At 41.7% G+C, this 27,546-nt stretch overlaps 1 protein-coding gene across 1 annotated transcript in view; it reads right to left on the reverse strand.

Annotated features, from left to right (window-relative positions):
- sspo (SCO-spondin) overlaps positions 1-27,546 on the reverse strand; it is a 145,238-nt gene that overhangs the window by 75,352 nt on the left and 42,340 nt on the right. The window contains exons 28-47 of the mRNA XM_072378859.1: positions 27,176-27,381; positions 24,010-24,124; positions 23,375-23,496; positions 22,937-23,092; positions 22,560-22,826; positions 22,337-22,459; positions 22,056-22,153; positions 21,671-21,899; positions 19,890-20,042; positions 19,499-19,636; positions 19,194-19,376; positions 18,940-19,090; positions 18,698-18,857; positions 14,795-14,843; positions 13,287-13,391; positions 12,919-13,046; positions 8,498-8,618; positions 8,227-8,354; positions 8,005-8,146; positions 7,371-7,502 (exon numbers count right to left, since the gene is read on the reverse strand). Coding sequence (XP_072234960.1) covers positions 7,371-7,502; positions 8,005-8,146; positions 8,227-8,354; positions 8,498-8,618; positions 12,919-13,046; positions 13,287-13,391; positions 14,795-14,843; positions 18,698-18,857; positions 18,940-19,090; positions 19,194-19,376; positions 19,499-19,636; positions 19,890-20,042; positions 21,671-21,899; positions 22,056-22,153; positions 22,337-22,459; positions 22,560-22,826; positions 22,937-23,092; positions 23,375-23,496; positions 24,010-24,124; positions 27,176-27,381 — 2,906 coding nt within the window. The remainder of the gene's footprint in view (positions 1-7,370; positions 7,503-8,004; positions 8,147-8,226; positions 8,355-8,497; positions 8,619-12,918; positions 13,047-13,286; positions 13,392-14,794; positions 14,844-18,697; positions 18,858-18,939; positions 19,091-19,193; positions 19,377-19,498; positions 19,637-19,889; positions 20,043-21,670; positions 21,900-22,055; positions 22,154-22,336; positions 22,460-22,559; positions 22,827-22,936; positions 23,093-23,374; positions 23,497-24,009; positions 24,125-27,175; positions 27,382-27,546) is intronic.

The raw sequence follows: 27,546 nt of genomic DNA on the forward strand, positions 1-27,546 counted from the left end.
TCCTGCTGATTTCGATTGAAATTGTAATTCATCTGCGATTTTTGGTCACATAATTAGTCTTGTTCCACTTCGTAGTATATTTTGTTTGGACGTCTAACTCTAGACTGCGTAAAATGTCTGGAAAGAACTCTAAAACTCGCAATACTATTCAGACTACTGCAGCCTGGTCCACAAACTGCGACCACATCCTTGAGTGAGCTGTTGTCTCCCACAGAGGTTGCTTCAACGCACAATAACCCTGACATCGCTACCCTCAAGCTGAAGTTTCTGGCTGAGCTGAGAAATGAACATCCTGTCTCAGGGTGATGCAGAGAAACTAGTTCATGCACTTGTTACTTCAGGATTAGACTACTGTAATTCTTTATTATTGGGCTGTCCCACATATTCTCTGAAAAGCCTCCAGCTGATCCAAAATGCTGCAGCCAGAGATTCTTCTCCTCACATATAAAGCTCTTAATCTCCATCATATCTTAAAGATCTCATTGTAAGATATTTTCCTAACAGAGCACTTCGCTCCCAAACTGCAGGTTTACTTGTTGTTCTCAGAGTTTCTAAAAGTAGAATGGGAGGTAGAGCCTTCAGTTATCAGGCCCCTCTCTTGTGGAATAAGCTGCCAGTAAATGTCCAGGAAGCAGACACCCTTTCCACTTTTAAGATAAGGCTTAAAACTTTCCTTTTTGATAAAGCTTATAGTTAGGGATGGCTCAGGTAATCCTGAAACATCCCATAGTTAAGCTGCTATAGGCTTATACTGCTGGGGGACCTCATCTGTCACACCTTTCCTCACTTTGCTCTCTTTTTCCTCCTGTTCAATTTCTCAATTGATATTATGTCCATGTGACATTATTGTGGTTATTAACTTGTGTTTCCCTGTTCCAACAGGTATCCTTTGAATGGTGTTATGGTGTTTTCCCCCCTCTTTTCCTGGTTCTGCCAGAGGTTTCTTCCTGGTTCTGGTTCTGCCAGAGGTTTCTTCCTGTTAAAGGGAGTCGTTCCTTTCCACAGTCCCTCAGGCTCAGGACGGGAGATTGGACTGAAGACAAATTTCGGTGCAATCTGTTGGTTTCCTTAGCTAGGATATTATTTTTTGAATTGGCTCCATATGAATTAATTGGATTATGATTACAATGAATTGAATTCCAATTGGCTTGAATTGGACTATATTACTTAAGTGCCTTGAGATGACAATTGTTGTAATCTGGCGCTTTATAAATAAAATTGAATTGAATTGAATTGAATATTGCTGATATTTTTAAAAAGGAACTCCAGGATACTCTCGGGATACTTTGTCTTCTATCAAGCTCGATCTACAAGCGGTGAAGACACAGCTGGCGAACGATAAAGCTGCTACCGATGTTACCATGTCCAACCTCAAAGCTACGGTCGTAGAGATGGAGCATGCACTCTCCAAGTGCTCCGATGATATCGCGGAGATGAAAGCTACTATCAAGTGCCTCACAGCTAACGTATCCAAGCTGGAAAATAAATGTGAAGACTTGGATTCCAGATCACGGTGTAACAACATTAGGATAGTGGGAGTGCTGGAGGGTCCTGACACCTGTACCACTGCTGCTGTAGCCACCTTACTGAAGGACGCATTCGATATGGTAAAGGAGCCGCTTTTGGACTGGTCAAACCCGAACCCAAGCCCGGTGATTGTCCATGAGCCACTGTGTGCAGATTTCATTATCACAGTGACTGTGTTGACATTTCACGCCGCGCTAGAGAACTCTGACAGATTAAAGTCAGAGGCCTGACCATCTCAGTCTTGCCTGACCACGCTGCCAAGGTGGCGCGGGCTGCATTCAGTGAGGTCAGGCGCCAACTTCGTGGCATTGACAGTGCTGTTCGGTATGATCTGATGCATCCAGCGCGACTTTTCATCACATATAACGGTGTTGAGAAGGACTTCCTTTCAGCAGAGGAAGCCAGCAACTATGTCAAAACCTCAATTTCTGGGTGAACTCCAATAGCTTTTCAGATCTGTGGTTCTATTATTGCTTGGAGTTTGTGGACTCACTAGCCTTAATTCTCTACCTGTGCAGTATCAGGCGGTTTTCTGGCTTGTTGCACTAACTAGGTGAGTGCCACTATTGTTTGTTTATAGCAGGCCATTTTTTTCCCTAATTCTTACTGGATGCTCTTATATAACGAGGCTATACCATATTTTGTATCTTTGTACTTCAGATCAGATCAGCACTACCTCATTTTATACTTTCTGCATCTATTTGCACAGGACTTAGGGCCTACTGTTATTTGTTCATTTATATTTTCACGTACTCTACTGTATCCATCTGATCTATGTGGAAATTTGATTTACATTATTAAGAAGGTCATCTTTGTTGTTTTGTTGGAATGTTCACCTTTTGATTCAACAATATTTTGCAATGCGAGTTTTTTCAATATAGTGCATTTGTCATTGCACACATACTGCTAAATAGTATTGAGATCAGTGGCTGCTGACTTTTTTTTTTCTTCTTTCTCTTTTTCTCATATTTTTGTTTGTTACGCATTGTTCAACGCTATGGTGGACAACTTTTGGTTATTGTGAGAAACACGGCTGTCGCCTTTGTTCTGGGGTCGTATGGGGACGTGGGTGTATCTGTGTTTAGGGTTTTGTTGGGGGGAGGGTGTCCCACCTCAGCTCTCTAAGATCCATTTGCATTTTTGTTGTCTTTTTTATTCAAATCATTAATGGCAACATAGATCCCAGCATTGCTAGGTCAGGCACACGTCTCAGATTTATTAGTTGGAATATCAGCAGTATGGGTAATCCTGTTAAGGTTTTTGCACACTTGAAACGTCTAAACTCTGATTTAGTATTTTTACAGGAAAGGCATCCTTGCATTAAAGAGCACTATAGGTAACATTACCCTTGAGTAAGTCAAGTCCTCCATTCAAACTTTAATTCAACAGCTAGAGAAATCGCCATTTTAAATAACAAAAAAGTTCAGTTCTCATCCACTGATGTTATCGCTGATAGGAATGGCAGATACCTCATAGTTGCTGGTACCTTAACGCAAAAAAGATTTTGTTGATAAATGTATACACCCTGAACTTCAATGATATTGAATTCGCTAACAGATGGCTGAGTAACATCCACTTCTTAAATACTCACCGGATGATTCTAATCCTGATGATCTCGTGGAGATCTCGTAAACCCCTCCAATTAAAATTTTTCTTTCTTCTTCCCAGGTACACCACTCATATTCTAGGATTGATTACTTTTTTATTGACAGCAAGCTTAATTCATGTAATTCATGTAAATTCTTCTAACTAGTTAGTTATTGTAATATCTGACCATTCTCTTTTATTATTAGATATTCAACTTTCTACCTATAAACATAGCAGACCACTTTGGAGATTTAACTCTATTCTTTTGGCAGACAAACAATTTTGCGAACTCATTTCAAATTCTATTGATGAGTTCTTCTCTTTCAATCAAAATGGCTCTTCTTCATATTCATAGCTATGGGAGACACTAACAGAAATGTTACCTGAGAGGTCAAATTATTTCTTACTCTGCTCTTTCTAATAAAAAGATTAATGCAAGGCTTCATGAACTCACTGTGATTAGTAACCTTGATCAAAAATATGCACCAAACCCTGGTCCGGAACTACTTCAGCAGTGTTTTGATCTGCAAGCAGAATTCAATCTCATTTCAACTAAAGAGGCAGAGTGCAGTCATGGCTCATATCATAAACATGGTGAAAAGGCAAGTCATTTACTGGCACATCAGTTATGACGAAAGGCCATTTTCCGTTTGGTACCTAATATTAAAAACACTTTGCTACTGATCCCTTGGAAATCAATGCTAATTTTGAATGATTTTACTTTTCATTATATAAATCTGAATTTCCAACAGACAACATTAAAAGGAACAAATTTCTTCAGAATCTTTCAAATCCTGTCATTGATACTAATACTGCCAGGCAATTGGACACCCCACTCTCCCTTGAAGTATCAAATGCAATTAAAGCTATGCAATCTAACAAAGCCCCAGGCCCTGATTGAATTTTTTAAAACGTTTATTTAGAGAGGTAAACACTTTTATCCGTATACAATGAATCCTTAGAAAGTGGTTCATTACCACCAAACTTGACACAAGCCACTATTGCCCACCTTCTCAAAAGCGACAAGAATCCAACTTCTGTGGTTCCTTCCTACAGATCTTTATCTCTACTTAATGCTGATGTAAAAGTGTTGGCTAAAGTAATTGCATCCCGTTTAGAGAATGTGCTTCCTCATATTATATCCGAAGAGCAAAATGGTTTTATAAAGGGACGTCAATTGTTTTTTAATACCCGTACACTTTTCAATATTATTTACTCAAAACACTCAGCTGAACTTCCTGAACTTGTGATTTCTTTAGATGCTGAAAAGGCATTTGATAAGGTAGAGTGGAAGTAGTTCTTTGCAGTTTTAAAGAAATTCAGATTTGGTGATTCATTTATTTCCTGCATTCGCCTCCTTTATTCCTCCCCCAAGGCCAGTGTCCATACTTATCACCTTTGCTTTTTGCCATCGCTATCGAGCCTCTGCCTATTTCATTAAGATCTTCCAACCTTATTCAAAGGAATCAACCGGAATGGAATTGAATAGAAATTATTGCTGTATGCTGATGATTTGTTATTGTATATAACTGATTCTACACGCTCTATCCCTGCTATTTAAGTATTCTGGAGAACTTCAGCACCTTTTCAGGTTTTAAATTCAATGTGGTGAAAAGTGAGTGATCATTGGAGTTTAATTATCTAGGTATTAACATGACTTGTCTTTAGCCTTGCTTCTGCTAATTTCACATTAAATCTGATATTCAAAGTTGGGGTAACCTACCCCTTTCATTAATTGGCAAGATCAATGTTGTTAAAATTAATATTTTACCAAAGTTTCTATTTTTATTCCAGTCAATTCCTCTTTTTCTGCCAAAACATTTTTTTTGACTCACTGGATAAAATAATCTGTTCTTTTATTTTGGGGTGGGAAATTCCCGAGGGTTCCTAAATCTGTACTGCAGAGAGGCAGACTCAGTGGAGGACTTACATTACCTAATTTTCTAACTTACTACTGGGCTGCTCACATCCATAAACTTTGCCACTGGTTAAAATCTCCTGGATCCTCTTGGTGTAAATTGGAACTATTGTCCTGTAGGGGAACTTCTATACCTGTTCTACTTTATTCTTCTTTACCTACAAAACCCTCTCTATATACTGATAGTCAAGTGGTTCTTAACATACTCAAGATCTGGTATCAATTTAGCATTTTAAATTTCTAGCTGTATCTTCCTTGGGCCCTTTAAATAACAACCATTTATTTCCTCCATCACTTACAGACTCGATATTTTCAGTGTGGTATGACAAGGGTATCACGCACTTCAAATCTCACGTGTTTCACTATTTTCAAACTCGCGATTTTGTGGCTGAGTGTTTCCCTAATTTCCCCTCTTCACCATGCTTTCATTTGTATCTCATCACAGAGGAATCATTTCAAAGCTGTATGGTATTATCTTGGCTTTTAGTAACCACTCAAATGCTAGACTTAAGTGTACATGGGAAATGGAACTGGGAATACAAATACATGAGGAGTCCTGGAAACAGGTGTGGTGGAAATTTCTATTAACAAAGCACAGTGAGACTGCTTCAGCGTTTCCAAAATGTAATTTGTACTTCATGAAGGAGAGTGTCAACTCTGCAGGAGTCTCAAATGACTTACTTTATTGACACAAAGACAGGGTGTTACACAAAAGTGGACAACCTGCATGGGACAGATAAGTTTTTCAGTTGCTAACTTAACCTCTTAAGCCACCTCAGTTGCAAACAACTGATGTGACCCAGCAACCCCTCCTATAGATAAACATGTATTTATAAATGCAGAATAACACACCCTTTCTCTGAACTAGAAAACAACACCCAGCACATGCTAAATGAGAATTAATCATTTTCCATCACACAGGCCATAGAAAGGATACGATCTACCATGTCCTGTGCTCGTCTTGGGCTTATTCAATTTAAGGTCTTAAACAGGCTCTTTTCTCAAAGTCTAGACTATCTAAACTGTATCCAGAAGTGGAAGACAAGTGTGATAAATGCCATGGCTCTCCTTGTCACCTTAGCCACATGTTTTTTCTTTGTCCTGATCTGAAAGGTTATTTTACTATCATGTCCACTGTTCTGATTGCTATATTTGGGATTCCTTACCCTTCACTTGCACTTAACTCTACAAAAAAGGACATTATAGCTTTCACATCCTTACTAGCAAGACGTTCCTTATTGTTGTATTAGAAGTCGTTTTAATATCCTTCTATCTCCTCGTGGCTCAAGGACATCGTGTTTTTTTTTTAAAACAATTTTTTTTTTTTAAATTAGATATACATTGAGAGGATGTACAGTCAATTTCTTCCACAAATGGCAACCCTTTATTTCCTATTTCACTAATTTAGAGGTATTACCCAATTAAATGTGTGCCTGTTATTCTTGTACCTTTTATATTGCATAAATAACCATTAATATGTGTTTTGGTCATGGTGAGCCGAGTGGGGGCGTGGGAGGGGGAATGTTCATTGTGTATTACATGGTAGTCTGTAATGTAATTTAAATAAATTATTTTATTCTTTTCTTTATTATTATTAGAGTATTTTTTATTTATTTATTAATTTTTCGCCATTGTTTGTTTTGTTTTTATGTGTGTATATGTGACCGTGTATATATGCATATATGTTTATAAAAAATTTAAAAAAAGGAAAAGTTCAATTGTATTTCTGTGATTGGAAGTTTTGTATTATATTTTTCTCAATAAAGATATCTAAAAAAAAAAGAACAAGCATAGTGGATTTAAAATGTCTCTTTAAAAGAAAGGTTTTGAGTCCACAGGTGTGGAGCGATGGAGCAGAAAGTCTGGACCACCCATTATGCCGGTCTTAGTCCTGGGGGGAGGACACTGGGGGTTTTTGAAGAGCGGAGGGATCTTGCTGTAGTGTATGGGTTGAGGAACTCTGTCAGGTATGGGGAACATTGCCATTGATGCATTGGAAGGTGAGGAGAAACATTGTACTCAATCTGAGCAAAGACGGGGAGCCAGTGTAGTGAATGGAGAATGGGGGGGCGATCCCCAGTGTACTGCAGCTTTTGGATGCTTTTGATTGGGATTCCGTTGAAGTAGTCCAGTCTGGAGGAGACAACTAGTAACTAATTAGTGTGCCTTTGTAAATAAGTTTTGGTTTATGTTACTTACCAAAAGCCTGAATTAAAAATTGATACTGAAGAAAAGAGAAGAAGAAACTGAACCAAACAAAGTGCATGAATTAAAAACCAAAACAATGTCAAACAGGTTACAAAAGGCTTTTAAGAATGTGTCATGCTAACGAGCTCACCACAGAACTTCTCATCTGATCCGTCACTGCAGTCATTGACCCCATCACAAACAACTCCCAATTGACCTGCCGCCACACAGCGACCATTTGCACACTGGAACTCTTTTTCTCTGCAGCCACCTATTGGAGAGAGTGGTGAGGGCGGGGCACGGGATGTTAACCATTGAGGACCAGGAGAGGAGACAACATAGCAGTCTGGAGTCCCATTTGTGTACACATTTCAGTCAGATAAGTCTTGTGTCATCGTTTTACTTTTATTTAAGTATTTGATCTGAGTTTAGTCTCACCACTCCCTCTGCATGCTTTTCTCAATTAGATTTTGGAGTGACGAATATAATATTTTTCCCCCTTTCTTATTTTTCTCCCGAGCCTACAGGTGGACGCTGGGATGGTGGAGGGACTGAAAAGCAGGCAGTGTGCGGTGTTGAAAGCAGCTGTGGCGGCAGCAGCACACACAAGGCAGAGAGCTTTTCAGCTTAAATAGACCACCCAGATTGGAGGGGTAGGTTTAATAAGTGGCACATAGAGTGTGAGAAGATCACATGGGAGGCAGCAGAGCAGCTCAAATTGCCTGCCTGAACTAGCTTGCAGGCGTCAGTCCATTTATGGAACATCAATAAAATAGTCAACCTACCTTCACTGCAACCCATGATCTCAAGTCGGAGGTAGATGCCATTCTGAAAGTCATGGGGCAACAGGCGAACAAACTGAGCCAACACCATCCTGTTCAGTCTGCTTTCTGTCACACCTTGATCATCATGGTTACCAAGAAAAGCCTGCAGAGAGAATAGTAGCACGTCACTTTCATGATGTGGAAAGTATAAGGAAGTAGCTTTGACTATGCCTGTGGTTGGACCTTGGCTCTGGGCCGGGCATCTGATGCAAGCTCCATGTAGGTGTACCATCGTTTTCCATCCTGACTGAACTGAAGGTAGAAACTGGACACAAATGTGCCAAACACACCACCACCCTGGGTCAACACACCTAAAGAACCAAAGAACATTTACTACACATTATCTGATGAATAATTTATAATCTCACAGCAATTTGTTTTTTCTTCACAGTGCTCAGCACAATAAAGCAGTTTCCATTAACACTTATTTAAAGACACCTGGGCAAATATTTACCAGTGATATTGTATGGTTTCAGCAGGTCTATCTGTAGGTAGGGGCTTTGTGTGTTGACATTGTGTCCCTCAGGCCACTGCTGTGGCAGCTCTTTATATTGTTCTGGTTCTGGACTCCAGCCCTGCAGAAAAATGTTTTGCAAATTACAGCAGGTATCCATTATCCATGCTTTTATCTAAAGACCCCTTCCATCAAACTTGTTTTGACAGGTGACCGTTACCCCTAAGACGGACCCTTATTTTTCTCACCTTGCTGTTGATATGTAGTGCACACAAACACATGAGGTTTGGCTTCTCCTTTCTGGTGCAGCAAAAGGCGTGGCCAAGGCCTGAGGCAAGCCTCATTGGTCTGAATCACATGCTGCACTATCATGGGGTCATTTATTTATTTTTTCTGTTAGTTTAGAACATAGCAGCCATTTGTTTCCCCCCTTGTGTTAAACATGGTTTAGTTAACCCTGTATTTAAGTGTTTGTGCAGGAAGGTCAGTTTCTTTGTTCCTGGGGTATTCCACTGGGACGTAAGCGCCGCGTAAAGGTACGTTTATGCTTCTCCGTCATTTCGACCATGTAGCTACGTTGTAGCTATGACGTTAACGTGGACCCCTCCGCCGTAGCCTGACTTGCACCTCCAAAAAATTCTAACTACACATTGCGTAGATGCGGGCTGTAAGGGCTGTGATTGGTCCGCTCAGAACATAATTTCCGGCAGTCGCCTTTTCTGGTCTTAATGGCTGTATACGGCAAAGAAGCTCGTTGACATTCGAAATTATCTAAAGTGCATTTGTTCATCCAGGTTATAAATTTACACCAGTGTTGTAAATTCACTTATTCCCAGCCTCGGCCAGTCGTACAGACCACCCCCGCAAACGTCTTCTCTGTTGCCTGCGCCTCAACATTTGCAATTTAAGCATTTGTTCTTCAACATTGATGAGCTCCAAATGCAAATACAGCTGCTCCACCTCGGTTGACATTGTTTAATGTTGTTAACTGTGACCGGAAGAAAAAGCAAGGATTCGGCTATAACCTGGAACCACACAAACATACAGCCACACCTCCCTACCGGCATGGTGAATTGCAGAGCAACATGTTCCCTCGACGCAGAACTTCGAATGTTCAATGACGACGTCACGTCGACGCCGTCAACGTTATTGAGGAGTATAAACTAGGACTAACGCCAACGGAGCGCTGGCTTGCGAGCCAGTCGTATTGACGTGAGATTGCGAGATAATCCGGAACGTATGTGAGACCGCAAGATCCAGCAATAAACTGTGTGTATAAAGGAAACAACAACAGCAAACAGCTTACTTTGCTTCTCCAACCTGGAAGAACCTGTTGAGCTGACCATCTATCCTCTACTTTTCTGCTTCTATCATAAGTGTGCTAGTCAGTTTCTATATTTGTGTAATTGTAGTTTTATGTTGAAAAGGGGCAGAAGTTTATTTAGTAGATTTTGTGTAAGATTTCCTGTGCTGCTGCAAAGTGCACAGGTGTGATACAATGGCTCATTTCAGAATGGGGAGGGATTAATTAGGGATGAAAGGAAGCTGTCAACATACGAGTATTGATTATGTTTTGAAAATCCTTCTTGTTTTGAAAGCTCCAGAAATGTTCTCCTTGTAGGGAAACGATAAAGCAATCAAAGTCATTATGAGGTGTGATAAGGCTCCTGAGAATCTCACTTTCATACACTCAGGATTCATCAGAACCATGGCCATTACCACATTTTACGTTGAAAATACATGATGTGTTCGCCACTTCTCCGCCTGAATGACAGCGTTGTTTTGTTTTTATTGTGCACGATACACATTCTGCTGTCCTTGAATCTCGCTGCGGTCCTGGATATTGGTTTAATCGTTCATGAGACATTATACTCCAGCAGGTGCCACTGTGTGACACTAAATCTCCCTCCTCAGCTAGCATGATGATAAGCTATTCTGCTGCGGAGTTGTTGAGCTTCAATGACGCAACGTGTCTGAAGGTCCCCTGGACATCATCAAAAGGCTGGGCCTATTTCGATGACCTCCCTATGTCCACAGAAGATCCCGGAGAAAGTTTATTCTCTAACAGACTGGGTCATCTGTGCAGGTCATCTGGTCAGCCAGGCGCTCTGGCACACGGCGCTCACGTAATCAGAGAGCTGTGGCTCTACAGCAGATCCTGCTTCTCTCTGGGTGCCGGTTAATAAAAGCAGAGTGTACTTTAAACTTCTCAGGCCTATTGGAAGATGACCCACATGTCTGGGTCTTGTCTTAAAATCCAACTCTTCAATGTGCAATCTTTGTCCAATAAAGCATGCCTCATCCAAGAGCACATCCAGGATAAGGATCTGGATATTATGTGCCTTACAGAGACCTGGCATCAGCTAAACCGCTTTTTTACTCTCAGTGAGGCCTGTCCTCCTGGATATAAATATCTCCAGAGAGCACAGAGCTCAGGTTGTGGTGGCAGCTTAGTGGTCATTTTTAAAGATAATTTCAACCTTTCTCCTGTGACTCTGCCGGAACTGTCCTCCTTCGAGTGCTTGGCTTTCTGCTCCAAACCCCCTTATTCAATGACAGTGCTCCCCACCTACAGGCCCCCCAAACCTCATTCCTCCTTTTTTCTGAGATGTTAGAGACTCTGTCAATGTTCTGTTCCACAAATTCCAACACACTCATACTTGGGGATCTCAACATCCATGTTGATACCCCCACCAATCATCAAGCAGCTGAATTCCTTAATCTGCTGGACTCAGAACAATATGTCAAACTGCCAACAAACTCTCGTGGGCACACTCTGGATGTTGTCATCACAAACTCTTTGACTGTGCAACATCTCTTTGCTTATGACATGGGAGTCTCTGATCACAAAGTTGTTTGTATGGAGCTTCCCTTTCTGGACAGTGCCACAAAGCCAAAGCGGAAGATTTATTTTAGAAATCTGAAAAAGATCAATTCTGAACTTCTAGCAGCTGACTTCAAGATTCGTATTTCTGTCTCCCTTCCAGTATCCATTAATGCGGTGGATTTCTAGAACACCAGCTTCACTAGCACCTTGGACCATCATGCTCCTGTTAGAGAGAGAACAATTACCTTTTCATGCTCAGCCCCTGGTTTACCCCTGAGGTGAGGAAAATGAAGGGCCCTCCCCCCTTTTGCTCTTTTCCAGAGGTCTGTGTGAAGGAAGTTGAGGCCTCTGTCAGGGCCATGAAACCCTCTACATGTGCCCTTGACCCCTTCGCAACAGCCCTGGTTAAGGCCCATATTGCCTCCCTCAGTCCCCTCATCATTATCCATAGTAAATAAATCCCTCCAATCTGGTCACATTTCCCCCACTTCGAAATCTGCCATAATCAAACCCCTCCTTAAAAAACCTACCCTGGACCCCCAGGGTAGGTTAACAAACTACAGACCCATTTCCAACCTTCCCTTTCTCGCTAAGGTTCTGGAGAAATTAGTCTCTGTTTACATTCAAGAGCACCTCCATGACAATAGAATTCTGGACAAATTTCAATCTGGTTTCCGTGCTGCCCATAGTACTGAAACACTGGGTGCCAGCTTGTAGTCTGTGACTTCTTGGTGTAGTCTGTGACTTCTTGGCTTCTTGGTGAGTAACTTTATTCCTGTAATTGTCCTTCACTAAGGTACTCTGAATCTGTGGACTCTTTTAAGAAGCAGCTGAAAACATTTTTATTTAAGCAAGCTTTTAGTTGTGAACTTACCTATGTCTCCACCTATATTTTATTTATTTTTATCTTGTTGTGGTCTTTTTAGGCTTTTATGATTTTATAATTATTCATTTGTTTTATTGGTGGTGTGTTCTTATAATTATTTTTACATATTTTATTGTAAAGCACTTTGTGATTTTTTTTTTATCTGTGAAAGGTGCTATATAAATAAAGTGTGTTTTTTTAGGTCCAACGGTCTGCACCAAAATCAGTTAGACTCTTGTGCTGGCATCCAACCTACAACACTCCCACTAACAACCCGCCAGATCCTCACACCTCCGATTTCCTCTGCACCACCATATACAGCCAGCAGAGACCCCCCCCCCCACCCCACCCCTGGTGCTCACGAGCCTCCCCACACACAATCCACACACCCGAACAAAATGGACAACCCTTGCCCTGTATCATCAATCCCAGTCATAACCACCTTCAGGAAGAGCAACAAACCCATCCTTCCCCATCCTACCAACCTCCTAGGGGTCAAAGATTACCTGTCAAAAAAGTTAGATCGATGGGGTCCCTATTATTGTTTTAATATAACATGCTGGTATGTACCAGGTGATGATAACCATTTAACTCGTAAGTTTAGCATATTAACATACTAAAAATATTGTGAGTTTTTAATTAAAATGGATTGATAAGTATGAGGCAGATAGGAATATTTAGGTTTAAAACAAACTTGGTCCCAAAAACCTATCATTAAGTCTGGTGTACCTGCAGGTCCATATGTGGGTCCCATCCATGGAGACGAGCTGCCTGGGGGGGGTGACCAGCCTGCTGGGACGAGGCCTTGAAACTGGAGGCTGGTAGGGTCTGTACACCCAGCGGAACCCAACACTCATCTGAATAGAAAGGATCTGACAATCAATGATAGTAGATACACTGAAAGCGAGGGTGCTCCTGATTCAACTCACCTGATTCAAATCAATGCATCATAAGCTGGCTCTTGCATAACTTAACAATCTTTTGAACAGATCTATTTCATCTGAAGCAGGGAAACATCTAAAAGCTGCAGGACAGTGGCCCTCGAGGACCGGATTTGGACATCCCTGCTCTAGATGCACATGTGAAAAAGTACTAACCTCCAGGCAGCAGTGGAAATGTGGGTATTAGGGGTGTAGTGCCTTCTGCTGGCTTGTAGGTCACAGTGGCAGGGCTTATTGTCACAAGCATTGTGTCAGTTTCTCCTACACATCAAGCAGAAACAATCCTTTCAGTGCTGAAATATTATTGTGAAGCAAACGTGTATGATCTCATAGTTCTCAGGAACTCGAGAATCTTTCAACTTCTTCATTGTCTAAACCTCTTTATGCACTTGTCAAACTCACTGAGGTGTTTCGAGAGAAAAACTTTTCCTCCTTCTGTTAATGTTTTATTTTATCTTATTCCATTTTATGTTATATAATTTTATTTCAATTTTTTATTCTATTTTGCAACCAGAACATTGAAGGAGCACTTTGAGAATCTCCTTGTTTACAGTGTGTTGGATTCAGGGCTGCCCCATGTCACCAATCCTGATTGTGATTTTCATGGACAGAATTTCAAAATGTAGTTGAGGAGGGGACGTGTTTGGTAACTTCATGGTTACGTCTCTGCTTTTTGCAAATGATGTGGTTCTGTTGGCTTCTTCAAGCCATGACCTTCAGCTGCACTGGAGCGGTTCACATCTGAGTGTGAAGTGGCTGGGACAAATCCGAGGCTATGGTTCAAGTATGGTTCAATGATGGCAAGTTGGAGAGATGGACTGGTTGATTGGGTCTGCATCAGCAGTAATGAGGGTGCTGCTCCAGTTCATTGTGATGAAGAGGGAGCTGAGCTGGAAGAAGAAGCTTTCAATTTACTGGCCCATCTTTGTTCCAACCCGCAACTATGGTCACGAGATCTGGGTAGTGACTCAAAGAATGAGGTCATGGATACAAACAGCTGAAATGAGTTTCCTTCAGAGGATGGCTGGGCTCAGCCTATGAGATAGAGTGAGGAGCCGCAGCTCCTCCACATCAAAAGGAGTTAGCTGAGCTGGTTCGGGCATCCGTCTAGGATCCTGGTTGCCTTTTCCTGGTTTTTCATTCATGTACAACTTGGAAGAGGACCCATGCCAGATCCAGAACACACTGGAGGGATTACATGTCCCAACTGGCCTGGGAACATCTTGGGATCCCCTGTGATGAGCTGGAAAAAGTAGCTGGTGAGAGGGATGCCTGGGTTTCCCTCCTGGACCTGTTGCGTCTGTAACCTAACCTCCAATGAGCGGAACATAATGGATGGATGGATAGATGGAGAATGTTTATGCTGGGCTTAACTGTCACTTTTGAAACTTTTTGATTTTTTTTTTCAAAATAGTGGAAGCAGCAGAAATTTTTCTGTTTTTGAATAAGCTCTGTCAGCCAGCATCCAATATGTTTGTAGCATATTTCTTAAACAAACAAAAAAAACCCAATTTTAATTAAAAGGTATTCTCAAGATTTTCTATGAAAGTGGAAAACTCTCTTTAAAAGCACAAACTATGATTTTGAGGGTTTAAGGCAAAACACAGGTCAGGTCAGATAATATATTTGATCAAAGTAAATAGCAAAATAACTAATGATTTTACCTTGGCAGTAACAACACCTTTCTCCCTCTCCAGGGACAAGACTGGAGCCCTACATAAACAGAGAACATGTAGCTTAGTCACCCATGTATAACATTTACTTTGGTACACAGCTATGGAGAGGAAAAGCACTGCATTTGTAGACACAGATCCATTCAAACTTACAATCACATGTATGCTGCCACCATATTTCAACAAATCATGGGCACATAGTTCTATGCAGGAAGGAAACTCTCTTAAATCTGTTAATTTAGTCAATAAAATTGTGACACCTGTTTTACATACAATAAGAGCTAAACTCAAATTTGAGACAGTTAAATGGACAGATGAAGGAATCAACGTTAATTCAAGGTTATATTCAGTAACTGTCATGATAACGCATGGCTGTGGTGTTTGTTGGTTTCTGGATCTAAAGGAAGGGTTGAGCAGGTTTTCCAGGATCTCTGGGGCAGAGTCTGGTTCAGCTCCTGCAGTGGCATCTATTTTCCATCTGCGCTCACCAAGACCCCTTCATAAGAATCAGCAGGAGCAACCAGTCTTCGCCAGATTGTTCTTACTGCTGCAGGTAATCCGGCTGACTTCTGAGCGTCTTTCCTAGTAAAACCCTCTATGTACTTACCTTGTTCTCTTATGTTCCTATTGTCTGTTCCTCTGTTGCTCATTGCACTTCTGAGACCCCACTATTGACTGCCTTCTTCAACACAGCAAGCACCCTCCCCTCCATCTGGAAACCCTCTTGGATTCCATAAGGAAATACTCTCATCATCTCTTGGATAAATCCCTATGTCTCCGACTCACGCTAACCATCTCCCTCTCCTCCCAGAGTAACCTGTTCTCCTGGATCCACTCATCACTGCATCTGCCTTTTAATAAACCACGTCTTTCCTCAAATCTCTCTGAGTCTGCATCTGCTCTTGAGTCTAATTTGTGAGTCAGCACGGCTTTTGCTATGACAGCACAATCTGACCAAGACATGAACTCAGTGAATGCTTTTTGTTCAGCTCTGTCTAAACAGGGTGTAATGCAAGAAGAGCATAAAAAGGCATTATGCTCCCTGAACGAACCAACAGCTAAACCAGCCTTTTGAATTACTGCAATGTCAATGAACATATGTCTGCTTCTCTCCCAGGAACTCTTCCGTCACCCACGTCTCCAGCTCCGCCTTCAGCCCGCCATGGTGTTCTACCTGAGCCAGTGTACTGTGACGCTTCCTTCAGAACACTTCTCAGGTGACATCAACAAGTGTGGTGGTTCACTAGCCTTTTCATGTTCCCCATGCTCATTTTCCTCAGACTCCTCCAAGATATCTTACATCATAGGACTACTTTGAGATAAAGCACTGGACTGGGCACCAGCCTTTTTCCGATTCTACCAAATTGACTCTTTCCCATTGTCCTCTTTTCAGGAGGAGTTAAGGAAGAAGTTTGACCACCCTCTCTGTGAAATGAATGTAGCTAAGAGGTTACTGAATATAAGACCAGGGAACTGGTCTGTTGCTGAGTTCGTTGCAGACTTACACATCATAGCTGCAGAAACGTGGTGGCCATCCAGTGCCATCCGGGGAGTCCTGCTAAATGTTTTTAATGACTATATTAAGGATCAACTAGCCTCTGAGGAAGAGCCGTCTTCCTTTGAGGAATTACATACCATGGGCATTCGCATTGCCAACCCGTTAGCGGAATGCAGGAGAGAGAAGGTCTCCTGTTTAAATCAACCATCCCCTCAGCCGCCTTCCCGCATCATACCTTCCACTGGACCAGCCCTATCGGAGTCTTCTTCCCCTTCGGAAGATCCTTAGCCCATGCAGGTGGGTTAAGACTCACACCGGAGGAGAGGATTCGTCCCATGACAAGCAAACAAATGCATCTATTGCAGTTCCAAGGGTCATTACACTTCTGCCTGTACAGAGCGGCCAAAAGACAGAGCTCACCAGTTGGGGCAGGATTACTGAAGTTTCAAAATGAAACTCCTCTACGTTTAACTCTACCTATTACTAGGGCTGGGTATCAATCAAAATGTTTTGATACCGGTACCAATACCGATACCTTCACTTCGATACCAGTTCCTGAACAATACTTTTTTCTATACCAATTTTATATTATCAATTAAAACAAAAAAGAAATTACATTACACATAACAGTACAAATCTTCGGTTTTATCTAGTATTTCAATTTCCCGGAGGGAACCCCCCAAAGGGATTAATAAAGTTGTCTATCTATTTTTCCAATCCAAGCAGTTTTCTCACAGAAAAAAATAATAACAAATAATTTCCAGTGCAAAACAGTTGCAAAGAGGTGACAGGTTGGTGTCTAATACTATCCTACATAATGAGGATACTTTTCACTTTCAGATAGTGTAGGCAGTTTTTCTTCAGAAAAATCAACCTGTCTGCTTTCTGCACGTATTAAGTTGCAGTAACATTGAGACTACTGCCAGATTTTGCTGAACGTTAATTTACCTGTTAAAATGCCACACACTGCGCCATCCTCAGTATTCTTACATGAAGCCAAGTCCAGTGGTGGAGATTTTGAATTATGCCACTCGGGCTCTGTAGCGTCCACAAACTGACTTGAATGCTGAGAGGGTTGCGGTCCGCCCTTCTTGCAGTCAAACACGGAGCAACTTTCTGCTCTTGAATTGATTTTGTGCCTGGTCAAATAACTCATTAAATTAGTCATGTTGCTGGCCTAAGCGGCGATTACTTTTTGGCATATACTGCATCGCGCACTATTGGCATCAATCTTTGTGAAATGGAGGCACGCTTTAGACCTTGGTGGCATTGTTTAACCGGTTCGACAACACGCACACAACTACAGTTCCCAACGCAGATACACGTGAACGCCGTCTGTGGGTGTCACCACATTTTCCTGCATGCTGCAAAGTGTAACGTAAATACAGCCAATCCAGGGTAGCATGATCAGTTCTTGATCACATGATTAATCTCTGAGTACCGAAACTTGGCACCGAAAGACGAGGCATGTTTTGATACTCGGTACTACCGAAGCATTTTGGTCAGTGCCTTAAAAGAACCGAAGTTCGGTACCCAGCCCTACCTATTACGTGCAACTAGGTAAGACAACCCGGGAGCTTCTCGCCCTTGTGAATTCTGGAGCAGAACAGAACCTGTTGGACCCAGGTGTGGCTTATCAGCTTCATCTACCCCTGGAACCCCTGCCTTCACAAATCATGGCCTCAGCTCTGGATGGAGGTATCTTAACTACCATAACACATAAAACCAAACCTATCACCCTAATTGTTTCTGGAAATCACTGCAAATTAATCGAATTCCTCCTGTTCCCTGTTTCCACCGTTCCTCTAATTTTTGGTTATCCCCAGTTAGCACTTCATAACCCTCACATTCTCTGGTTGGATTGAAGGCTGCAGTCTATTCTGCCTCCAATCGGCCCTTCAGTCATCCAGTCACTCCCAGTCTAAGATTACAACCCCTCTGGTGAATTTGTCTTTAGTCTGCAACGAAGATCCCAATCTCGACACTGTAAAGACAGGCTGGATGGATGGAATACCGACAGATTGACGGTATAGAAAATGGATGGATGGATGATTTCTCTTCCCAGGTGTCTGTCTTTTTGAGAATCTTCCTATTTTTCTCACATCAGCTTTTCTTTGATTAGCTTAAAGAGCATCTTTTATTTGGAATTACAAGAATCACAGAATTTCAAAATCCCATTTACAAAAACCCAAATCAGAGGGGACGCTGGGTTTACCCATATTTTTATAGGTTTATGAGGATTAATTCGACTGGAAAGTTCTCAGTTATTCGGGATCTATTTCTTGCCTACCATTTTCTATATGTGTAACTGATAGTTTTATTATTTATCTAGTATATTTATTAGGTGTCTGATTCCACTCCATTCCACTTTTGCACACACACACGCTCCATCTTACCTGAGGACATCCAGTGGCAGCATGTGGACAATAGGGAGAACACTGCACTGTCAGGTTGGGAAGACAGTGGCATAACTGGCACTGCTCTGACCGCCATCTGCCTCCAACTGCATGGGACTGACCCTGATAGTCACATTCTTCACAGGGCTCTGTCTGACACCTTCAAACACAGAAAAACATAGGAAATACGTGCAAGATTAATGGAAATCAATGCTTTAGGAAGAATCCATAAGTGGACTTACCGACGGGCTTTCCTGTAAATCCCTCTGCACGTTCTCCCATCTCCGTGCTTGGTGGGATTATTTGGGCTGCGGAACGACCACTGAACACTCTGGACACCACAGGGTCCCAAACATTCTCCCCATTCAGACCACGATGACCAACCACAGTGCACTACAGGGAGACAAATCTGCCTGTGTACTTCTCAGATAGAAAAAGAGAACTGGACATATGTAAAACTCAGTTCTGTATGTGTTAAAGGGTTAGTGTTTCTCACCTGAACAGTCTGGGTTGGGCTTACACCTCTGAGGTCTTCCTCTTTCACAAACGCAAATCTCACATTTCACTTTCATCTGCTGCCCTGGCCAGTAGTGCACACCTGCCGTCTCACACACACACTCTTCAGGTAAGACACACTGTTGTGTGTGGCTCATCACCTGGCCCTCCGGACACCAGCAGCCTGAAGGTAAAAACATGTTGAGAGCAATAACACTGAATATTAACTGTGAACATTTCAAAATGCCTGGAGTGTTAAAACACATGCAGTTCAATTTAAACTCCTCATGTACTGTAATGACTGACCGGAGAAGCAGGGCGCTGTGGGATCACAGGTTGTTCCACTGCTGATGTGGGAACAGGAAACTGGACAGGGAGCACAGCTGTGTCTCACCAGGCCACGGGGACAGCTGGCATTGAAACATCCATCATTAGGACATGGTTCTGGAGTAAGACAGGGAAAACAAGGATGAAAGTTTTTTATTAGTGTTAGCCAAACATGCTTTCTTTTGTTTACTCATCAGTGTTTGTAATGTTTTACTTATGGTGACTGAATCAAAGAGGACATAATCAGACTGTTTTTGTCAAATGAGCTAAATTATCACCATTACTATAGATAACTAAACTATCTTACTTTTTTAAGCCAGTCACTTGTATATCAGTAACACCTTTGTTATGGTTCACAGACAGTTCTTACTGATTTCCATGGAAAGGTTAGAAGGTCCAGCGAGCTTGGAGCAATCTTGGCCTCCATAGCGAGGAGGAATGCAGCCTCTATGTCTCACCTGCACTCCTCCGCAACCACTGGAACAGTTTGACCAGCTCACCCATGGCAGCCACTGACCGTCCACTGGGCAGACGGAGAACAATCAGAGTTCAGTAGCAAACATATATTTGACTTTAAATATAATAAGCATGAGGTGAGAGGAGAAACCTTAAATCTTTAAATGTATGAAATATTTATACATGTCAGATCAGGCTTCATCATAGACGATGCAATGAAAAAAGCACGCTCCACCCAATCAGTATACCTTTTCATAGCTCTGAATGACACATTCCTTTACATCTGCTACGCTACTGTTATCAGAAAGGAATCTGTTTGTGTGTGTGTTGTGGTTTATCTGAACATGTGTATATCTCCAACGAGTGTTTCCATCTTTACATCTGACCAGATGGGAAAGGAACAAATTCCTTCAACAAAATGACTGGCTAAAATAGACCTTGCCTTTCTGACAAATTGTCTGTTCCAAACATCGATAGCTGCTGTATGCCAATCATTAAGGGGTTTTATTATGATATCTTGCTCACAATAATTTCTTTGGACTGTGAAACAGTTTCTTATGAATATCTGTTGGATTTTAAAGGTAGGTCCAAAATCAGAGTGATGCAGTGAGGCTCAAGTAAAGTGGTTAAGTAGAGTGGTAACTAAAAGCCAACTTCACTCCCACCACTGTAATGTTATCAATAACAGGCCTACTGCAGTGCATTAGCCTCAAATCAGCCAACCATATACCTGTGTATCTGACAACAATATAACTAATGTCATTACAAATATTTGTCCTCATTGGATGCCCAAATTCAAACTGTTTCCTTAAATAGCAGAAGAGTAATCAGACAAAGAAGAAATTGATTAATTATATTCAGAGTGTAGCTGAAACACAGACCCACACCAGGCAGGACCACAAACCAGCTCAGAAAATAAGTACCACTTTATCAGTCTTGTACATTGTGTAACAGGACTGCATGTGGATTTACTGCAGTTACAACAAAAGGATTCATTTTGGGGATTGTAAGCAGCACACCATTAAGGTCAGAGTAAAGTCAGAAGTTTCAGGAGTAACTACTGTCTGTGGATGCTCAGTGCATTTGATTTTGTGCAAAGGGCAATGAGGATATATGTTGCACAATTTACCAGTGTTAGTAACTCAGCCCATAGCTGGAAGACGATCAAAATATCTAATATTTGTAGTGTGTGTATTTGATTACAATGAGCTTTGTTTGTTCTCTAGTGTGTTTTGATTTGAGCTGATCTGAGATCTGTATTTGAGCTGTATCTCAGAGCAGAGAGCCCTGATAATATTCTCATACTTAGTTTTAATTATTCATGTTTGGCTGCCCTCATGAATGGTTAAAGAGTGGTTTATAAAAAACTTTTGTGATGTGAAAAACTCAAAGCGTAAATCTACATCTGCTTTACTCACACTTTAACTAAACATTGGTGTTTTCTTTCTTATGTTTCTGCATTTAGCAGACACTTTTATCCAAAGCAACTTACAGATAGGCAGATAGGGTAAGGGGGTCTTTTCTAAGGACCCCTACTGGAGTTGTCATCTTTCATGCAGGGGATTTGAACCCAGATCTCCCACATGAAAGGTGGCAATCATACAACTACACTATCCAGTCTTTCTTTTTCTCTCTCTTTCTCTCTTTCTTTTCTTTCTTTTCTTTCTCTCTTTCTTTCTTTCTTTCTTTCTTTACCAGGACAGGTGATGTTGAAGCACTGCTGCCTCTGTATGTCTTGGCCCCGACAGTGGTGCAGTAGGTCCCCTACAGGGCAGGATCTTTCCCGACTCATTGAACCTGTCCCACAGGAGGTACTGCAGGGGTTCCAGGGGCCCCAAGAACTCCAAGTTCTACAGTCCTGCTCATCTGTGGGGCCTTTCTGTGTTAGTGAGGAATCTGGACAGTCTGCTACACTGTTACAAACCTGAGAAATGCAGCGGTAGCATAGACAGGACGGATGGAATGTAAAAACAAAAAAGAGGGAAAAGCAACAATTTACTGCTTTAAAAAGAAAAGCAAAATATAGAGAAAAGAAAAAAAGGAATGCCAGAAGTGGATCACAAATTGCTCAGAGACTGACCAAGGTAAAGGGAAGACAGGTCCCATCCATACAGGTGAATTCAGGGCAGGTGGCAGAGGTGTTCTTACTGCCGAGAGGCACTGGTGAAACAGTGTTATCTTCACAGAAAAAAAAATCAAATACACATAACAAACAAAGGAACTTTCAGCATGAACATAAAATTTCATCGCTTTATTTATCTCTGTTAGTCTATCTTTTGAATAATATGCCTCACTTCTGACATGTTAAAGTCCATTCTGTCACTCCATCCATTCTCCTCTCCTTGTTTTAAGGGAACTCACCACACACAAACTCATCGTCACCCTGTGGACAGTCTGGGATGTTGTTGCAGACTTGTGACGTGTTCACACAGATGCGGTTGTCACACTGGAAGCTGCCTGGGCAGTTAGGTATCTGAGTGGAGCCTTGAGGACAGATGATTACTGTTTGTATCTGTCAAACACATTTGATGTTTGGAATCTTATATTATTCTAATTTTTTATATTCATTTTTTCATTCACTAACCACAGTTGTCTATACTCTCGTCCGAGGCATCCCTGCAGTGTGGTGTCCCATCACAGAGCTGCTGGTAATCCACACACTGGTCCCCAGTGAGGCAGAACACCTGGTCAGGACCACATGGAGCAGTACACTGCTGCTCATCACTACCATCCATGCAGTCTGTTTCCCTATCACAACGCCACGCCTGAGGCACACACTGCCCACCAGAGGCACAGCTGAACTCATGGGACCTACAGGCTGGAGAAACAAATGTGTTGAAGAAAAACAGGCCTGGGAACATTTTATCCTATCAAACTGCCAAAATGCTTAACCCTATTGAACATTGAACATCAGCTCTAACAATATTAACTTGAAATCTTCAAATCAGGATCCATCATCACCTGAAGTTGGGGTGACAGCTGGAGTTATGATCCCAGTGTAGCAGTTGCTTCTGTTCTCGTCCTCTCTGCCTGGGCAGTCAGTTGTTCCATCACACAGTTTCATTGTAGCAACACATGTACCATCACTGCAGGGAAACTGGTTGGGAGCACAGGTCACTGCCATTTAAAAAAAATGATTCAATTAGTGCCAACTAAAATGAGAAGCTGAAAAAAGCAGAAGTTTAAAAGAATACAACTGCATACAACTTGACCAAACCAGGATGGCTAAATATATCAAAGTGATATTTGGTAAATGGTAAATGGACTTGGCGCTTTTCTAGTCTAGCTGACCACTCAAAGCGCATCACTACTATATTTGCCATTCTTTATTAATTCATTTATAAATGAATTCATTTAGGTGAGCTCTGAAATACAAAGCAGTATTCTTACTCTACACACCTTTACTTGGACAGACAGCTTCATCTGTCCCAGACGGGCAGTCTCTGTGTCCATCACACACTCTATCTGCAGGGACACACTGATCCCCAGGGCACTGAAACTCCCCAGGTGCACACACACACCTACAAACAGCCAAAAGATATGACAGCTCATGATCATTGCACATGATACAATCCATTATTGCTTTTAGGTAGTTATGATAAAAACAGCATCTGAAACATCTAATTATGTAGTAATCACCTCCTTCAAAAGGTGTAAAGCTGACATCTTATGCCGTTTTTAACAATTTGACACAAACTTTTGAGATGTTTGAAACAGGCTTTGGTCAAAATACCAGTTGGTTTAAGCACAGTGGCCCTTGCTCTGTTTTTACAGCTATCTGTTGACTGTCTGTTTTGAGAGGGAAAGATTTGGCACATGCTTAACCCTGCCCACAGTCCGTCCTTCTAGTGAAGTCAGCAGCTACTCAACCCAAGAAGCCGGCATCAGTCGAGCAGGCTGGATGCGAGAGGGCAGGGCTCAGAGATCAGGGCTTAGCGAAAAAGGTCCAGTGAACTCGACAAGTGATGTCATTTTGAAATGAAAATGAGAATGTTTCATTAAATGAGCAACAAAGTGGAGCCATGAAAACACACCCTCTTTCATCACTGAGGTCTTGGCAATCATCATGGCCGTCACAGCGATGGAGGTAAATAATACAGCGTCCTTCTGGACATAGGAACTCCCCTCTGTCACACGCCACATCACAATCTGGGCCAACAAAATACAAAATAGCAAGCAGTTACACATAAGCCTGATAATATTAAGAGCACGATCACAAGAACATACCAGCATATAAAAACAGAGAAGATATCACCTGGTAATGAAACACACTGATGGTGGGACTCTGTGATCATCAAAATGTCAGGATTTAGGTTTTTGATTCATGTCTTGTCTTGTCACTTCCTGTTTTATTTTGAAATATTGACTTCTCCTCTCGTTCCAGATAACTTGCTCTTCCTCCCGTGTCCAACGTCTTTTTGTCTTCTCTGATTCCCAAAGTGTTTCCACCTGTTCCCCTGGGATCCTCATGTGTTTAAATAGTCTTCGTCTCCCTGTCCAGAGCCAGTTAGTCGTGTCGTCAGTCCGTCCTTCCAGCCATTCTTAGTATTTATTCCCTGAGCCACTGAAGTCGAGCGTACCTCCTTTAGAGTTTTGCTTTGATCTTACTCTCAGTTTTTGATAGAGTTTATAGCCTGTTTTGGTTTCCTCCGCTTCAGGAGTGATTTTGGTTTGTTAAATGTTTCATAGCCACCTCGGAGTAGCGGAACGTCTTGTGTGTGATCCTTCATGATATTTCCTACCGTCGTTAAAGGCGAGGTTCTCGGTTAATGTTAAGATTAATTTCGCCTGTTTTATGAGAGCACGTCTTTTGTTTGATCGCGTCTCTTTCTTTTCTTAACGTTTATAGCCTTTTGTGCTCCTCCCAGTGTGGAATGAATTTATGTTTGTTCATATTTACAGCCGCGCTCGTTCTCTGCCTCAGGTTATCGACACGAGCGCTTAGGCGTTTCATAGCCGTTCTTTTGCCCTGTGAGGAGATCCTCGTTCTGCCTTTCTGTGAGTTTATTTCTTAAATAAACGCTTTGAACCCGATCCTGCATCTGCGTCCTAAATCCGAGACCCTGACACAAAATTGGATGATAGAATGTCTGACATTATACGGGCAGCTAATAACAGTATCTTGCTAAGCAAGCTTACCTAAAGCAAACTCCTTCTTTATGGATGAACTGTCATGGCCACTGTTCTGTCTTTTTGAGATTTAAAAACGGAAGAGCAGTCAAGTTTATTTATATAGCCTATTTAAGAACATACAAAGTTGACTAAAATGTTTACAAACAATACATTGTGCAGCCAATAATAAGAGATAATGAAATATAAAAACAATAATAGCAAAAAATGGAGATTGAAAAGCACTGAAGGCACAATAAAATTCAGGTACCATACTCTATACATACATACATACTAGTCACAGTCTGGGCCATGCATACATGGAAAGGTAAATTCTTCCAGATTTGGAGCTGCCACTGCAAAACCTGTATCATCTCAGAGAAACCGGTTGGTAGACAGCAGTGCTCTTACAGGGTGTGGATGTTGAGAAGGTCTGACGATGAAGTGGAGCCAATTGAGAGGTGACAAAAGCATGAATAACTTTTTCTAGGTCTTCAAGTTAGAAGCAAGGCTTCAACTTGACTATCTAACGAAAAAGCTGCTATTTACTACAGCATTGATCTGCTCATTAAAGTTGAAAGATCTGATAAAAGTCACACAGATTTTTAACAGCAGAGCGACTAAATGGAGTGAAAGTGTCACCAGAAATGTAAAGTGGATTCGATATTCCTAACCAAATCACTCACACCTTCTTTTCATTAAGACAGAGAATTCAACTTAATCTAGGTTATAAGGTCACTGAGACAGTTTTGTAAAGCTTGAAATCGATTACTGCTGTCTAACTTTATCGGCAAATAGACCTGGATGTCACCAGCAAAGCAATAGAACAGAATATTATGTTTGCTGAAGATAGATCCCACAGGCAACATATACAGACTGAAAAGCACTGGACCCAAACTGGGTCCTTGGGGTACTCCACAGGCGAGATGGGGCTCTAGAAGATGAATAATCTCTTAAATTAACAGAAAAACTTCTCTCAGTCTTTTTGAACCAAGTCAGAAATGAACCTTTTATACCAACTCAGTGTTCAAGTCTTGAGAGCAGAATATTATGATCCACTGTATCAAAGGCTGCACAGGTCTGAAAGCACTATAACAGCAGTTTTCTGAATCAATAGTTTAAAGGAGGTCATTAAGAACTCTGAGAACATCTGTTTCAGTTCTGTAATGAGATTTAAAATCAGACTTGTCACATATGTCATGGGTGAAATAATAAGAATATCTGAAGTTTTCTGGGCACTGATTAGCTCAACTGGTTTAGCAGGCATCCCATATGCAGAGATGAGTCCTGGTGTGGGGCACCTTGCTGCATGTCCTCCCCCTCTCTTTCTGCCCTCATTTCCTGTTGAGCAACTTTCCAAGAAAGGCCACTATGTTTATGTTTCTGCATTTAGCAGACACTTTTATCCAAAGCGACTTACAAATGAAGAAATAACTTTACAGCTAACATCAAAGCTTACAATAAGCTACATAGAAGGAACCCAGGAGTCCGACTCTGTCAGAGGTGACAGAGTAGAGATAGGGTGCAGGCATAGAAGGAAGTGCAGAAAGATAAAGTGCAGAGATAGAGGGGGTAGGGAAGTACAAGGTAAGTGCTGGGATAGGAGATGCTCTCTGAAGAGCTGGGTTTTCAGGAGCTTCTTGAAGATAGACAGGGACGCCCCTGTTCTGGTAGCGCTCGGTAGGTCATTCCACCATCGTGGGACGACACATGAACAGAGTTTGGATTGTCTTAGGCGTGGTGTAGGAGCTGCTAGACGACAATCCTGGGACCAACGGAGGGACCCAGTTGGGACAGAAGCCTTTGCAAGAGCATTCAAGTAGATGGAGCCGTTCCATTAAGCACTTTGTAGGCTAACAAAGTGACACAAAGTAACACTAGTGCCACATAAGAACTCTGCACTACGGTATTTTTAAAAGTAGCTGGAGCAGAACCTAATCAGGAAGACTTTATCCGAAAGATTAAAAAAAAAAAAAACTTTTAAAAAAAAATACAACGGTCTTATTAAGGTGACTGTTGCCCCTCTATCAAATTGGACTAAACGTCAGTGTGTGGTGGGATTCTGCATGTGTTATCTTTTTGATAGTTTACCTTGCTCATCAGACCCATCAGCGAAGCCGCAGTCCAACCGACCATCACACAAATGGCTTGCTGGCAGACACTTTCCATTTGCACACTGAAACTCCCCAGGTGGGCACAGAGGCACTGGAAGGGCAGGTCCACAGAGCTCCTCGTCTGACTGGTCAGCACAGTCTGGATGGCCATCACAACGCAGAGCCAGGTTCAAACATGGTCCACTGCAGGGTTGGGGTCAACTCACTTAATTCAATTAATGGATTTCAATCAAGCAAAAATTGCAATTCTTTAAAAAATAGTCAAAGTCATGATAGCATCACTATGGTGCTGCATGACAATACAAATCTTCAGAAAATGTTGCATGAATAAACAAAAATGAGATTTTA

This window comes from Leuresthes tenuis, unplaced genomic scaffold (genome assembly GCF_036924035.1).
Source record: "Leuresthes tenuis unplaced genomic scaffold, fLeuTen1.0.hap1 SCAF_24, whole genome shotgun sequence".
In the NCBI taxonomy this organism is placed as follows: domain Eukaryota; kingdom Metazoa; phylum Chordata; class Actinopteri; order Atheriniformes; family Atherinopsidae; genus Leuresthes; species Leuresthes tenuis.